The 16,242-nt window shown below is 43.4% G+C and overlaps 1 protein-coding gene across 4 annotated transcripts in view; it reads right to left on the bottom strand.

The window, feature by feature from the left end:
• EPN3 (epsin 3) overlaps nt 1-16,242 on the bottom strand; it is a 107,252-nt gene that overhangs the window by 39,928 nt on the left and 51,082 nt on the right. For all 4 annotated transcript variants that reach the window (XM_077251457.1, XM_077251456.1, XM_077251455.1 and 1 more), the window contains exon 2: nt 5,174-5,797. In XM_077251457.1, the coding sequence (XP_077107572.1) occupies nt 5,174-5,684 (511 nt within the window). In that variant the 5' untranslated portion in view covers nt 5,685-5,797. The remainder of the gene's footprint in view (nt 1-5,173; nt 5,798-16,242) is intronic.

The raw sequence follows: 16,242 nt of genomic DNA, 5'->3' as shown, positions 1-16,242 counted from the left end.
ATAGCCCTTCCACTTGACCAAATACTGGAGCCTCCGTCTAGAAACACGAGAATCCAAGATCTTCTCCACCACGTATTCCAATTCTCCCTCAACCAGCACCGGGGCAGGAGGCTCAACCGGAGGAACCACAGGTACCACATACCTCCGCAACAACAAGCGATTGAACACATTATGAATAGCAAATGATGCCGGGAGGTCCAGACGGAATGACACAGGGCCAAGGACTTCCAGAATCTTATAAGGACCGATAAACCAAGGCTTGAACTTAGGAGAGGAGACCTTCATAGGAACGAAGCGAGAAGACAACCACACCAAGTCCCCATCGCGAAGTCGGGGACCCACACAGCGACGGCGGTTGGCAAAGAGCTGAGCCTTCTCTTGTGACAACTTCAAATTGTCCACCACATGATTCCAAATCTGATGCAACCTATCCACCACAACATCCACTCCAGGACAGTCAGAAGGCTCCACTTGACCCGAGGAAAAACGAGGATGAAACCCCGAATTACAAAAAAAAGGAGAAACCAAAGTAGCAGAACTAGCCTGATTATTAAGGGCAAACTCGGCCAACGGCAAAAAAGTAACCCAGTCGTCCTGGTCAGCAGAAACAAAACATCTTAAATAAGTCTCCAAGGTCTGATTAGTTCGCTCGGTTTGGCCATTCGTCTGAGGATGGAAGGCCGACGAAAAAGACAATTCAATGCCCAACTTACCACAAAAGGTCCGCCAAAATCTAGACACAAACTGGGATCCTCTGTCAGAAACAATGTTCTCAGGAATCCCGTGCAAACGAACCACATTTTGAAAAAACAGTGGAACCAACTCGGATGAGGAAGGCAACTTAGGCAAGGGCACCAAATGGACCATCTTAGAAAAACGATCACACACCACCCAGATGACAGACATTCTCTGAGAGACAGGGAGATCTGAAATAAAATCCATGGAAATGTGCGTCCAAGGCCTCCTCGGGACAGGCAAAGGTAACAGCAAACCACTGGCACGAGAACAGCAAGGCTTCGCCCGAGCACAAATTCCACAAGACTGCACAAAGGAACGCACATCCCGCGACAAGGAAGGCCACCAAAAAGACCTGGCCACCAAGTCTCTGGTACCAAATATTCCAGGATGGCCCGCCAACACCGAAGAATGAACCTCGGAGATGACTCTGTTGGTCCATCTATCCGGGACAAACAGTCTCTCCGGTGGACAGCGGTCAGGTCTATCCGCCTGAAATTCTTGCAGCACACGTCGCAAATCTGGGGAGATGGCAGACAAAATCACCCCTTCTCTAAGGATACCAGCTGGCTCTGAATCTCCAGGAGAGTCAGGCACAAAACTCCTAGAAAGAGCATCAGCCTTCACATTCTTTGAACCCGGCAGGTACGAGACCATGAAATCAAAACGAGAGAAAAACAACGACCAACGAGCCTGTCTGGGATTCAGCCGCTTGGCCGACTCGAGATAAATCAAATTCTTGTGATCAGTCAAGACCACCACACGATGTTTAGCTCCCTCGAGCCAATGTCGCCACTCCTCAAATTCCCACTTCATAGCCAACAGCTCCCGATTACCAACATCATAATTCCGCTCGGCAGGCGAAAACTTTCTTGAAAAGAAAGCACATGGCTTCATCACAGAGCCATCGGGGCTTCTCTGCGACAAAACAGCCCCCGCTCCAATCTCGGAAGCATCAACCTCCACCTGGAAGGGAAGTGAGACATCTGGCTGACATAAAACCGGAGCCGAAGAAAACCGACGCTTCAGCTCCCGAAAGGCCTCCACAGACGCAGAAGACCAATTAGTCACATCAGAACCCTTCTTGGTCAAATCCATCAAAGGCTTAACAACGCCAGAAAAATTAGCTATGAAGCGACGGTAAAAATTAGCAAAACCCAAGAACTTCTGAAGACTCTTAACAGACGTAGGCTGCGTCCAGTCATGAATAGCCTGAACCTTGACTGGGTCCATCTCAATAGTAGAAGGAGAAAAAATGAAACCCAAAAAAGAAATCTTCTGGACTCCAAAAAGACATTTTGAGCCCTTCACAAATAAAGCATTGTCACGCAGGACCTGAAAGACCATCCTGACCTGCTTAACATGAGACTCCCAATCATCCGAAAAAACCAGAATATCATCCAGATACACAATCATAAACTTATCCAGATATTCACGGAAGATGTCATGCATAAAGGACTGAAAGACTGAAGGAGCATTAGAAAGTCCAAAAGGCATCACCAAGTACTCAAAATGGCCTTCAGGCGTATTAAATGCAGTTTTCCATTCATCACCCTGTTTTATACTCACAAGGTTATACGCACCACGAAGATCTATCTTGGTGAACCAACTAGACCCCCTAATGCGAGCAAACAAATCAGTTAACAATGGCAAAGGATACTGAAATTTGACCGTGATTTTATTCAAAAGGCGATAATCAATACAGGGTCTCAGGGAACCATCCTTTTTAGCCACAAAAAAGAATCCTGCGCCAAGAGGGGATGAGGACGGGCGAATATGTCCCTTCTCTAAAGACTCCTTTATATAACTCCGCATGGCAGCATGCTCCGGCACAGATAAATTGAAAAGTCGTCCCTTAGGAAACTTACTACCAGGAATCAAATTTATAGCACAATCACAATCCCTATGAGGAGGTAGAGAATTGAGTTTGGGCTCCTCAAATACATCCTGGTAGTCTGACAAAAACGTAGGGACTTCAGAAGGAGTGGACGAAGCAATTGACACCACAGGAGCGTCACCATGAATTCCCTGACAACCCCAACTTGACACCGACATAGCTTTCCAATCCAGGACTGGATTATGAGTCTGCAACCATGGTAGACCCAACACGACGACATCATGCAAATTATGCAGTACAAGAAAGCGAATCACCTCCTGATGAACAGGAGTCATGAACATGGTCACTTGTGTCCAGTACTGAGGTCTATTCGTAGCCAATGGTGTAGAATCAATTCCCCTTAGTGGAATAGGGAATTTCAAAGGCTCCAAATCAAAACCACAGCGCCTGGCAAATGACCAATCCATCAGACTCAGGGCGGCACCTGAATCTACAAAAGCATTAACCGGGTAAGATGACAGGAAACAAATCAGGGTAACAGACAAAATGAACTTAGGCTGTAAAGTACCAATGGTGACAGATTTATCAACCTTTTTTTTTTGCGCTTAGAGCATGCTGAGATAACATGAGCTGAGTCACCACAGTAAAAGCACAACCCATTTTGCCGTCTATAATTTTGCCGTTCACTTCTGGTCAGAATTCTGTCACATTGCATAGATTCAGGTGTCTGTTCAGAAGACACCGCCAAATGGTGCACAGGTTTGCGCTCCCACAAACGCCGATCAATCTGAATGGCCAGAGTCATTGACTCATTCAGACCTGCAGGTGTAGGGAACCCCACCATGACATTCTTAATGGCTTCAGAAAGACCTTCTCTGAAATTTGCAGCCAGGGCACACTCATTCCACTGAGTAAGCACCGACCATTTCCGAAATTTCTGGCAGTACACCTCTGCTTCATCTTGCCCCTGCGAGAGGGCCAATAACATTTTTTCAGCCTGGTTCTCAAGATTAGGTTCCTCATAGAGCAATCCAAGGGCTAGAAAAAATGCATCTACACTAAGCAATGCAGGATCCCCTGGCGCCAATGCGAAGGCCCAATCTTGGGGGTCACCACGCAGAAAGGAAATGATAATCTTAACTTGCTGAACGGCATCACCAGAGGAACGAGGTTTCAAAGAAAGAAACAACTTACAATTGTTCCTAAAATTCAGGAACCTAGATCTATCTCCAGAAAACAACTCCGGAATAGGTATTCTAGGCTCTGACATAGGACTGTGAACAACAAAATCCTGAATACTTTGAACCCTAGCAGCAAGATGATCCAGACTGGAAGCCAAGCTCTGGACATCCATGTCAGCAGCTGAACTCCGAGCCACACCAAGATTAAGAGGAGGAGAGAAGCTAGCCACAGCAGCTAGACACACGGCAAAAAAAAAAAAAATTCTCAGGGCTTCTTTTCTCCTGCTTCTGCCATGCAATTAACACTTTACGGGCCGGCTGTACTGTTATGATCCTTAGTGGCTGAGGATTACGAATAGACCAGCAAGAGAATAAACTAAGGACAAGCTCTAGGGAGATGGTAACAGGACTGATCGCAAATCTGAACCTAACCAACACAACTAGAGGTAGCCGGTGAACGTGCCTAAATAATTCCTAGACGTCTCGAGCCAGCCTGAGGAACTAGCTACCCCTAAAGAGAAAGAAAGACCTCGCTTGCCTCCAGAGAAATAATCCCCAAAGATATAGAAGCCCCCAACAAATATTAACGGTGAAGTAAGAAGAAGGCACATACGTAGGGATGAAATCAGATTCAGCAAAAGAGGCCCACTAGTACTAGAAAGCAGAAAATAGAGCAGGGGTCTATGCGATCAATAAAAAACCCTTACAAAATATCCATCCTGAGATTTCAAGAACCCACACACGAACTAATGGTGTGTGGGGAGAAACTCAGTCCACTAGAGCATCCAGCAAGCGAGGGAATCACATTTTAGCAAGCTGGACAAGAAAACATGATAAACACTGCTGATCAAAAAATGAGCAAACAAAACTTAGCTTGTCCTGGATGGACTGGGAGCAAGGTAGTCAGAAGGAATCTGAGTAGCACTGATTACATCGACAGCCGGCAACAAGTGAAAGTAAAACAGAGCTATATAGGAACCTCCCAGAGGAAAACGAACCAGCTGATAGCCAGAGACCAGCAGGATAACAAACAAAGCCACCAGGGGGAGCCCAAAGCAAAAGTCACACCATACCACCAGTGACCACAAGAGGGAGCCTGAAAACAGAGTTCACAACAATGAACTGAACCAATAATACTAACACTGGTCTCACATGTGTGTGAAACACGAACCATGGTTGGATCTCAAAATTGGTCCAACGACTGGTTCTCCTGACCTGAGAAAACTGCCCCAAAGGACAAATAAGGACCTATAAGTTAAAAGGATATATGACATAGGACCTTTAACATACTATAAGACATAGGACCTATAAAACAAAAAGTTCAGATCAGTATACAATGCAAACCATTCATAAATCCTATTTCACCCACCTAATGTGAACAGAATCTCAAAAAAAGATTTAAATTATTTTTACATATTACCTTCATTGTATCTTAGCCTATGGCTGCTGTCAATGGCTGCAGTTACTTGGGACAGTCTTCTTCTGGTTGTTTGAGCTTGTGCCCTCTCTTGTTTTATTCGCTCCTCATCTTTCAGGAGAGATACTATCTGTTTGGCCTTCTCTCGCACATTAATGCCATGGTCTTTTCCATCACGATCCAAGAATTGAAAATCCTTCAGAGTCTGTACAGCAATGATATTCTCATTACATTCTTGCACCACCTTGCTAGATCCATTTTTGATTAAATAGTCCAAAAGGGTGAGACCTTTATAAACATGACGCCAGTTTTTTCCACTGTCATTCAGTCTCCTCCAGACCATCATCATGACCCCAGGGAACTCTGGACTATAAGTCATTTGAGCAATTTCATTCATAAGGGTAGTGGACGGTCCCCATGGGTCATTTGAAGTCGCCTCTCGAACCTTAACTTCAGCATCAGAATAATTGTGGACGATGTTCTTTACTTGACGACGTAAAGATGAAGTAGCCATGATGAGTTGTTCGGTTTCTTATCTAGAATTCCTTGTTGTCTGCTCTGCTCAACCAATTTGGATAAAGAAGAAGTCAGAGTTTGTCTTTGCTTTTTGTTGAAACGTTCTGATATCTGTAAAATAAATGACGATGTGAGAAACATTATTTTTTTTACCTTAAAGGAAGGTGTTACACTATAAATGCAGTGAGGACGAGAATCATAGTGATATATTGTTATGTTGGAAAAGATCATATCAAGCTCCATTTCAATAACATATGTCGGGTCACTTTCTCAAAGAAATGGTCTTTTGGAGAGTTTCCTTTTAAAAATTGAAAGTATCAGGTAATGTGCACATTATGTCTTTAAAACGTGAGTACACTCTGTCCAAGATTTTCTTAGGCGAAGTCGTTTCAGGAAAAAATTGACAGTCTTTTTCCTGAACCCACTTTACCGATTTGCCGTCGTCTTTGTGGCTCCACTTTGTTCTATATTTGAAACTTTAATTATCAAAAGGTTTCCAAACACTGAAGCAGTTAAAAGACGTGTGCTATCTATTATTTTTATGGATAGATCACAGACATTACAACTAATGAATATTAATGTACCCATACAAAAAGTAACAGATTTTATGTGAACTGTCCATATTGTATTGTTTAATTGCAAGCTGAGATTTTTTTTCATAGGTAAAAAAATGGATGTAACATGGAATGTAAAAATTGGCAAACCAACCGAAAAAATTGTTTTTCACATAAGTGAAAAAAAAACTAATGCATGCAACTGGCTTTTGAGGGAGCCTGTCCTGTTGAATATTGTATCTGTACTTCAGGCTGGATTTTACAGAGCAGGAGGCGCTGATCAGATTGCTATACATTTTTGTGGGAAACGTTTACTTGTATTTTACTCATTGAAATCTCTGGTGTTTCTATGCACGAGATGTAGAACAATGACAGCATCACTTAGATCTCAGTAGTGAGTTAGTGACCAATTTAAAGAACTAGTACATCTTTAATTTTAGAAAAGTCTGTAATCATTTTAAATATTGTTGTATAAATCTGGTTAAAGCAAGTTTATGTTCTGTAATCATATTCCAATTTATAATCTGAAAATATCATTTGATAGAATATCCCCACATACATACATGCATACATATCGAACACATATTTTCTATTTGTATCAACTTGGTGCTTTCTATTTTTATTGTTATTGTGATTACTACAATGGAAGCTTCTGTAGGGGCACAGTCATTCTATTCTGTTTCCATTCTACATTTTCAGAGTTTATTTCTGCTGATATCCTTCATCAGCTAAAATAAATTCACATCTACATTTTCATACAACTATTTTCTAGAAGGTCACAAAAGGGCATTATAGTCAAGTAAATCTTTAATAAAGCATGTATTAACTAGAACCTGGATTCCATTAAATTCAGTATTACCTTTACAAAATCTCTATCTATGACAAGTTTTAGCCTGTAATGTGAATCATTGTTCGACAGTGGTATCAGAATACACAGATTGCTATACATTATATACAGTAATTACATATTTAACTCTGCAGTGAAGGATATAAGTCACCATATAAAAAAGAGGCTTCTCGAATATAAAAAAAAAAATGTCTTGCATTTAACTGCTTGATTTTCGCTAATATATTCTTTACCTTTAATGGTCTGCACATTTTTGTCCTAAATTGAGTTTACCACTTTAAGTTTACAGTGGATTCTTAATAAATTTAGGTTTGGGTATCACACATTTTATTGCAAAAATATTTATTTAGAAGATCTGCGTATGGGGTCTTAACAATGGAAATCTTTGTTGGGAAATGTGACTTCTATTGATGCCCTTCCTTCCAGGAATCATCTTCTGACCCCATGACAAGCCCTTTCTGTCTGGCCTATTAGGGCACACGGACATCAAAAAATGGAGTCCTTCCTAATGACTGTCCAGCTACTACCACTCTGGTGGTCCTACATCCATTTAATGTTGGATACAATAAATCATGTTTTCCAGAGACCTTTTTTGTTCATAATGGACTGAAATGCACTAACTCGGCACTAGAGGATCACTGACTTTAAATGTTATTGTTGTACTAACCAGTTTACAGCCTTTGACGCATCCATACAGCCAGGATAAGTCATGGCAATTTTTTGTGCACAGGAGCTGTGAGCGCGCAATACTCACAGCTGACACCCGCAACTCACTGCCAGGAGAGATGGCCACTGCTCATCACTCATGTGTCCTAACAGGACATGACTTAAAACGCTGAGAAACATGCTGTCTTGCATGTAATGATTAAGGATTTGTATCCAAAACGCATCTGCCTATACTCTCCCTGTGATTGCAACATTCGACTTTTTTTATATTTTTATGCTTACTTAATAAACTGTGAATTGTTATGAAGATACGGCAGCTGGAGTTTCATACCCTTCACCATAAATAAATAGTTTTATGAGAAAAAACGAAACATAAAAAAAGTTCACATATTTTGTATCACCATATCTGGAACGACCCACCTTATAGCAATGCCTCTCTAGTTAACCCCTTCAGTGAACACCGTAAAAAAAAAAAAGGCAAAAAACGATGCACTGTCATCATAGCGACGAACAAAAAGTGGAACAAAACGCGATCAAAAACACGAATCTATATAAAAATGATATTGCTGAAAATGTTATCTTGTCCCACAAAAAAACAAGCCATCATACAGCTCCATCAGCGTAAAAATAAAAAAGGTGATAATTGCTCTAATGTAAGTGTTTGGGTTTTGATGCATTTAATCAGTGGGTTACAAAGGATGCACTGTAGAATATGGAGCTGATGAAATCACATCTCCTGTTGCAGCCTGGCTCCACAATACACTGCAAGGTATTGTTCATTTTGGATAAAAAAGAAACCATTCATGAATTCTGATTTAATACTGGGGCTGTAAAGTTGTAAAGAGTGTCTGTTGTTTTAGAGGACCTGTTCGGCATTACACAGAAAACCCAATGATTTGAAAGTGGACCCTGTAATCCTTTATTTCCTCAGGGAAATTGAACGCTTGCTGCCAAGTTTCCCCCAGATTACAACTGATGTCCAATGTCTTATTATTAGCAAGTAATACTAGTTTGCAGTCACAGTGGAGACCAATGTGTCATTAAACTTTATGAACACCCTCCAGTCTGGAGCTGTGCTAAATGTTAAATTGGAAACTTTGCCTTATGGAACTTTGTATTGTTGAAGGGAAGTTAACAGTTCTAGTCTATAAATGAGTCTGGTGTGTGTTGTGTATCCGCTTTTTGGGCTCCCCTGGTGGTTGCTGGTGGTACTGGTGACTTGTTTGCACTTTGCTGCTTCTGTTCACCTGCTTCCATCAGTGTTTGGGAGTTTCCTATTTAGCCTTGCTCTCCAGTCATTTCCTTGCCGGTCATCATTGTAACCAGAGCCTTCGGTTTCATGTTCCTGCTACTAGTCTGCTGATCAGCTAAGTGGACTTTGTCCTTTTGTTTTGTACCTTTTGTCCAGTTTGCAGTTTTTGTAATTCTCTGTAGCTGGAAGCTCTTGCGGGCTGAAATTGCCACTCCTGTGTCATGAGTTGACACAGGAGTCTTAAAGTAATTTCAGGATGGTTTTTGAAAGGGTTTTCAGTTGACCGTGAAGTCCTCTTTTGTATCCTTCTGCTATCTAGTAAGTGGACCTCTCTTTGCTAAATCTACTTTCATACTGTGTATGTCTTTTCCTCTTAATTCACCGTTATTACATGTGGGGGGCTGCTCTCATCTTTTTGGGGTATTTCCCTAGAGGTAAGCCAGGTCTGTTTCTTCCTCTACCAGGCGTAGTTAGTCCTCCGGCTGGCGCGTGGCATATAGGAAGCCGTAGGTATGCTCCCTGGCTACTGTTAGTTGTGTGGTAGATTTAGCTCACGGTCAACTCGAGTTTCCATCACCCGAGAGCTCGTTCGTTACTTATATGTTTTTTACGTTCCCTTGCCATTGGGAACCATGACAGTATGACCGGCCTGTGTTAAACTTATTGGCAAAAGAAAGGAGAGAAAAAAGAAGTCTGTAAATTTTTTTTTTTTTTCCCTTTTTCCTCTATGCTTGCTCCATAGTTGGATCAGTTGTATTTCAGCTTTTATTACAGCCTTTGCCTTTCTCTCCTTATAATCCTTGAATGGCTCTGAGCTCACCTGTTTAAAGATGGATCCTCAGAGTTTGGCTGCAGGTTTAAATAATCTTGCTACGAAGGTTCAAAATTTACAAGATTTTGTTATACATGCTCCTATTTCTGAACCTAAAATCCCTACACCAGAGGTGTTTTCCGGAGATAGATCTCGGTTTTTGAATTTCAAATATAATTGTAAATTATTCCTTTCTCTCAGACCTCACTCCTCAGGAGATCCTGTCCAGCAGGTTAAGATTGTAATCTCTTTGCTGCGAGGTGACCCTCAAAATTGGGCATTTTCATTGGCACCAGGGGATCCTGCGTTGCTCAATGTGGATGCGTTTTTCCTGGCTTTAGGGTTGCTTTATGAGGAACCTAATTTGGAGATTCAAGCTGAAAAAGCTTTGATAGCCCTATCTCAAGGGCAAGATGAAGCGGAGATATACTGCCAAAAATTTCGTAGGTGGTCTGTGCTTACTCAGTGGAATGAGTGCGCCTTAGCGGCAAATTTCAGAGAGGGCCTTTCTGATGCCGTTAAAGATGTTATGGTCGGGTTCCCTGCGCCTACAGGTCTGAATGAGTCCATGACAATGGCAATTCAGATTGATCGGCGTTTGCGGGAGCGCAAACCCGTGCACCATTTGGCGGTATCTTCTGAAAAGTCGCCAGAGAATATGCAATGTGACAGAACTCTGTCCAGAAGCGAGCGGCAGAATTACAGGCGTAAAAATGGGTTATGCTTCTATTGTGGTGATTCTGCTCATGTTATATCGGCATGCTCTAAGCGTACTAGGAAGGTTGACAAGTCCATTTCAATTGGCACTTTACAGTCCAAATTTATTTTGTCTGTAACCTTGATTTGTTCATTATCAGTTATTACCGTGGATGCCTATGTGGACTCTGGCGCCGCTCTGAGTCTTATGGACTGGTCCTTTGCCAGGCGCTGTGGGTTTGATTTAGAGCCTCTGGAAGTCCCTATACCTCTGAAGGGTATTGATTCTACACCTTTGGCTTGTAATAAACCACAGTTTTGGACGCAAGTGACTATGCGTATGACTCCAGACCATCAGGAGGTGATTCGCTTCCTTGTGTTGTACAATTTACATGATGTTTTGGTGCTTGGATTACCATGGTTACAGTCTCATAACCCAGTCCTTGACTGGAAGGCTATGTCTGTGTTAAGCTGGGGATGTCGGGGGGCTCATGGGGACACTCCTATGGTGTCCATTTCGTCATCTATTCCATCTGAGATTCCGGCATTTTTGTCTGATTATCGTGATATTTTTGAAGAGCCTAAGATTGGTTCACTCCCTCCTCACAGGGATTGTGATTGCGCCATAGATCTGATTCCTGGCAGTAAATTTCCAAAGGGTCGTTTGTTTAACCTATCTGTACCTGAACATGCTGCTATGCGCGAGTATATTAAGGAGTCCCTGGAAAAGGGACATATTCGTCCTTCTTCATCACCTTTAGGAGCCGGTTTTTTCTTTGTCTCTAAAAAGGATGGCTCTCTGAGGCCTTGTATTGATTATCGTCTCCTGAATAAAATTACAGTCAAATATCAGTATCCGTTGCCTTTGCTGACTGATTTGTTTGCTCGCATAAGGGGGGCTAAGTGGTTCTCTAAGATTGATCTTCGTGGGGCGTATAATTTGGTGCGAATTAAGCAGGGGGATGAGTGGAAGACCGCATTTAATACGCCTGAGGGCCATTTTGAGTATTTGGTAATGCCTTTCGGCCTTTCTAATGCACCTTCTGTCTTTCAGTCCTTAATGCATGATATTTTCCGTGAATATTTGGATAAATTTATGATTGTGTACTTGGATGATATTTTGATTTTTTCTGATGACTGGGAGTCTCATGTTCAGCAGGTCAGGAGGGTTTTTCAGGTTTTGCGGGAGAATTCTTTGTGTGTAAAGGGTTCAAAGTGTGTTTTTGGGGTTCAAAAAATTTCATTTTTGGGGTATATTTTTTCCCCTTCTTCTATTGAGATGGACCCTGTCAAGGTTCGGGCTATTTACGACTGGACGCAGCCTACTTCTCTGAAGAGTCTCCAGAAATTCTTGGGCTTTGCTAATTTTTATCGTCGATTTATAGCTGGTTTTTCTGGCGTTGCTAAACCTCTGACGGATTTGACTAAAAAGGGTGCTGATGTTGCCAATTGGTCCCCTGCTGCCGTGGAGGCCTTTCGGGAGCTTAAGCGCCGCTTTTTGTCTGCCCCTGTGTTGCGCCAGCCTGATGTTTCTCTTCCCTTTCAGGTTGAGGTCGATGCTTCCGAGATCGGAGCGGGGGCGGTTTTGTCGCAGAAAAGTTCCGACTGCTCAGTGATGAGACCTTGTGCGTTCTATTCGCGAAAATTTTCGGCCGCCGAGCGAAACTATGATGTTGGTAATCGGGAGCTTTTGCCCATGAAGTGGGCATTTGAGGAGTGGCGTCATTGGCTTGAGGGTGCCAGACATCAGGTGGTAGTTTTGACTGATCACAAGAATTTAATTTATTTGGAGTCTGCCAGGCGCCTGAATCCTAGACAGGCACGTTGGTCGTTGTTCTTTTCCCGGTTTAATTTTGTGGTCTCGTACTTACCGGGTTCTAGGAATGTGAAAGCAGATGCTCTTTCTAGGAGTTTTGAGCCTGACTCTCCTGGGAATTCTGATCCTGCTGGTGTCCTTAAGGATGGAGTGGTTTTGTCTGCTGTCTCTCCAGATTTGCGACGTGCTTTGCAAGAATTTCAGGCGGATAGACCTGATCGTTGTCCGTCTGGTAGACTGTTTGTTCCTGACGAGTGGACCACTAGAGTCATCTCGGAAGTTCATTCTTCTACTCTGGCAGGTCATCCGGGAATTTTTGGCACCAGAGATTTGGTGGCTAGATCCTTCTGGTGGCCTTCCCTGTCTCGAGATGTGCGTGTTTTTGTGCAGTCTTGCGATGTGTGTGCTCGGGCCAAGCCTTGTTGTTCTAGGGCTAGTGGGTTGTTGTTGCCCTTGCCTATTCCGAAGAGGCCTTGGACGCACATCTCTATGGACTTTATCTCGGATCTCCCTGTTTCTCAGAAGATGTCTGTCATCTGGGTGGTGTGTGACCGATTTTCTAAAATGGTTCATTTGGTGCCATTGCCTAAGTTGCCTTCCTCATCTGAGTTGGTCCCTCTGTCTTTTCAAAATGTGGTTCGCTTGCATGGTATTCCGGAAAACATCGTTTCTGACAGGGGTACCCAGTTCGTGTCTAGATTTTGGCGGGCAGTCTGTGCCAGGTTGGGCATTGATTTGTCCTTTTCGTCTGCATTCCATCCTCAGACCAATGGCCAGACGGAGCGAACTAATCAAACTTTGGAGACTTATTTGAGGTGTTTTGTGTCTGCGGATCAGGATGATTGGGTTGCCTTTCTGCCGTTGGCGGAGTTTGCTCTTAATAATCGGGCTAGTTCTGCCACTTTGGTTTCTCCTTTCTTTTGCAATTCAGGGTTTCATCCGCGTTTTTCATCTGGTCAGGTTGAATCTTCGGATTGTCCTAGAGTGGATGCGGTGGTGGATCGGTTGCATCGGATTTGGGGACAAGTGGTGGATAATTTGGAATTGTCCCAGGAGAGGACTGAGCAGTTTGCTAACCGTCGTCGTCGTGTTGGTCCCCACCTTCGCGTTGGGGACTTGGTGTGGTTGTCTTCCCGTTTTGTCCCTATGAGGGTTTCTTCTTCCAAATTTAAGCCTCGGTTCATCGGTCCTTATAGGATTTTGGAGATTCTTAACCCTGTTTCCTTTCGTTTGGACCTCCCGGCATCTTTCGCTATCCATAATGTGTTCCATCGGTCGTTGTTGCGGAGATATGAGGTACCGGTGGTTCCTTCTACTGAACCTCCTGCTCCTGTGCTGGTGGAGGGTGAATTGGAGTACGTCGTAGAGAAGATCTTGGACTCCCGTATTTCCAGACGGAGACTTCAATATCTGGTTAAATGGAAAGGCTATGGTCAGGAAGATAATTCTTGGGTAACTGCCTCTGATGTTCATGCCTCGGATTTGGTTCGTGCCTTTCATAGGGCTCATCCAGATCGCCCTGGCGGTTCTTGTGAGGGTTCGGTGCCCCCTCCTTAAGGGGAGGGTACTGTTGTGTATCCGCTTTTTGGGCTCCCCTGGTGGTTGCTGGTGGTACTGGTGACTTGTTTGCACTTTGCTGCTTCTGTTCACCTTCTTCCATCAGTGTTTGGGAGTTTCCTATTTAGCCTTGCTCTCCAGTCATTTCCTTGCCGGTCATCATTGTAACCAGAGCCTTCGGTTTCATGTTCCTGCTACTAGTCTGCTGATCAGCTAAGTGGACTTTGTCCTTTTGTTTTGTACCTTTTGTCCAGTTTGCAGTTTTTGTAATTCTCTGTAGCTGGAAGCTCTTGCGGGCTGAAATTGCCACTCCTGTGTCATGAGTTGACACAGGAGTCTTAAAGTAATTTCAGGATGGTTTTTGAAAGGGTTTTCAGTTGACCGTGAAGTCCTCTTTTGTATCCTTCTGCTATCTAGTAAGTGGACCTCTCTTTGCTAAATCTACTTTCATACTGTGTATGTCTTTTCCTCTTAATTCACCGTTATTACATGTGGGGGGCTGCTATCATCTTTTTGGGGTATTTCCCTAGAGGTAAGCCAGGTCTGTTTCTTCCTCTACCAGGCGTAGTTAGTCCTCCGGCTGGCGCGTGGCATATAGGAAGCCGTAGGTATGCTCCCTGGCTACTGTTAGTTGTGTGGTAGATTTAGCTCACGGTCAACTCGAGTTTCCATCACCCGAGAGCTCGTTCGTTACTTATATGTTTTTTACGTTCCCTTGCCATTGGGAACCATGACAGGTGTGGTCTCATTTTCTAATATACAATCAGTGTAGTTTTGCAATGGATACAATCTACAAAGGGTAGACTGAGTAATATAAATCTCTCACATTAGAGCACTTGCTGGATGACATGATAAATAGGAATTGTCATATTTGCGTTCTCAGAAAATGACAGTTCCAAAGCATCATCTTTGTGCTCGTATTCTGTGATTCCTCCTGGAAATCTGTGAAACAATTTGATGGCTGAATATTTCCTTTCTTAAAGGGGAATGCTACTACACAAGATTAAATTGTCAGCACTAATTGGGCAGTGTCAGTGCTTATAGTAACACCATGTCCCTTTAAAGGGAGTCTGTCACCTTAATTTTCGTATATAAGCTGTGGCCACCGCCTTTAGGGGCTTATCTACAGCATTCTGTAATGCTGTAGATAAGCCCCCGATGTAACCTGAAAGATAAGAAAAACAAGTTATATTATACTCACCTGGGGGGGTCCGGTCCGATGGGTGTCACAGGTCTGTGTCCGGTGCCTCCCATCTTCATGCAGTGACGTCCTATTCCTTGCTTCTGTCGCAGCTCCTGTGCAGGCATAATTCTCTGCCATTCTTGAGGGCAGCGCAAAGTGCTGCAGTGCACAGGCACCGGGAAAGGTCAGAGAGGCCCGGCGCCGCAGCAGGAAGTCAAGCAGACGACATCATTGTATGAAGATAGGAGGCGCCGGACCGCGACGTCCATCAGACCCGAAACGAACCGGGACCGCCCCTGGGTGAGTATAATATAACCTGTTTTTCTAACCTTTCAGGCTGCATCGGGGGCTTGTCTACAGCATTACAGAATGCTGTAGATAAGCCCCTGATGCCGGTGGCCTTAGCTCATATACGAGTTTTGGCAGATTCCCTTTAACAAGAACTCCGCTTCTATTCTCTATTAGTACATAGCCTATAGTATGAGGTACACCCTATACTGATCCTTAGCCTTAGCTTAAGGCAAATATGTTTGGAACATTTGCATTAACACCTTCCCACAGTATAACATAATGCTGCATCAGGCTTTTGATTGCCTTTGTGCACGATGACATACAGTAGTGTTGAGGAAGTGGCACTCACACATACTGCAATGACTGGGATCAGAGCTAATTCTGACCCCATTCTTTTAAAGGGAATCTGTCAGCAGGTTTTCACCCCCCAAACTATTTATGTGTGCATGTAGCTCTTTCAAACACAAGTCCAGCAATATTTTTACTTGGCCACTCCATTCATTCATTACTGAGAAATCAGCGTTTAAATTGATATGCAAATGAAGCTTTAGATCTAAAGCTTCTGTCACTCCAGCTCTATTCCCCTCCTCCTACTTGAGTGACAACTTCGATACTGTGTGACTTCAGGTAAAAGAGCAGACAGTCAAGCAGAAGGTGGTGGCACTGGGTGGGGAATAGAGCTGGAGTGACAGGGGCTTCAGATCTACTGTATATTTCTACAGCATCATTTGCTTCTCAATTCAAATGCTGATTTCTCAGCAATGGAAGAACAGACTGGCCATGTAAAGGTATTGTTTGACTTGTCTTAGAGTTACATGGGCATATAAATTGTTTTGGGTTGAAATCCTGCTGACAGATTCCCTTTAACCCCTTAGATGCTTCC

Source organism: Ranitomeya variabilis, chromosome 4 (genome assembly GCF_051348905.1).
Source record: "Ranitomeya variabilis isolate aRanVar5 chromosome 4, aRanVar5.hap1, whole genome shotgun sequence".
Classification (NCBI taxonomy): domain Eukaryota; kingdom Metazoa; phylum Chordata; class Amphibia; order Anura; family Dendrobatidae; genus Ranitomeya; species Ranitomeya variabilis.
The sequence above is the reverse complement of the archived record's forward strand: the minus strand, read 5'-3'. Positions and strand labels throughout refer to the sequence as shown.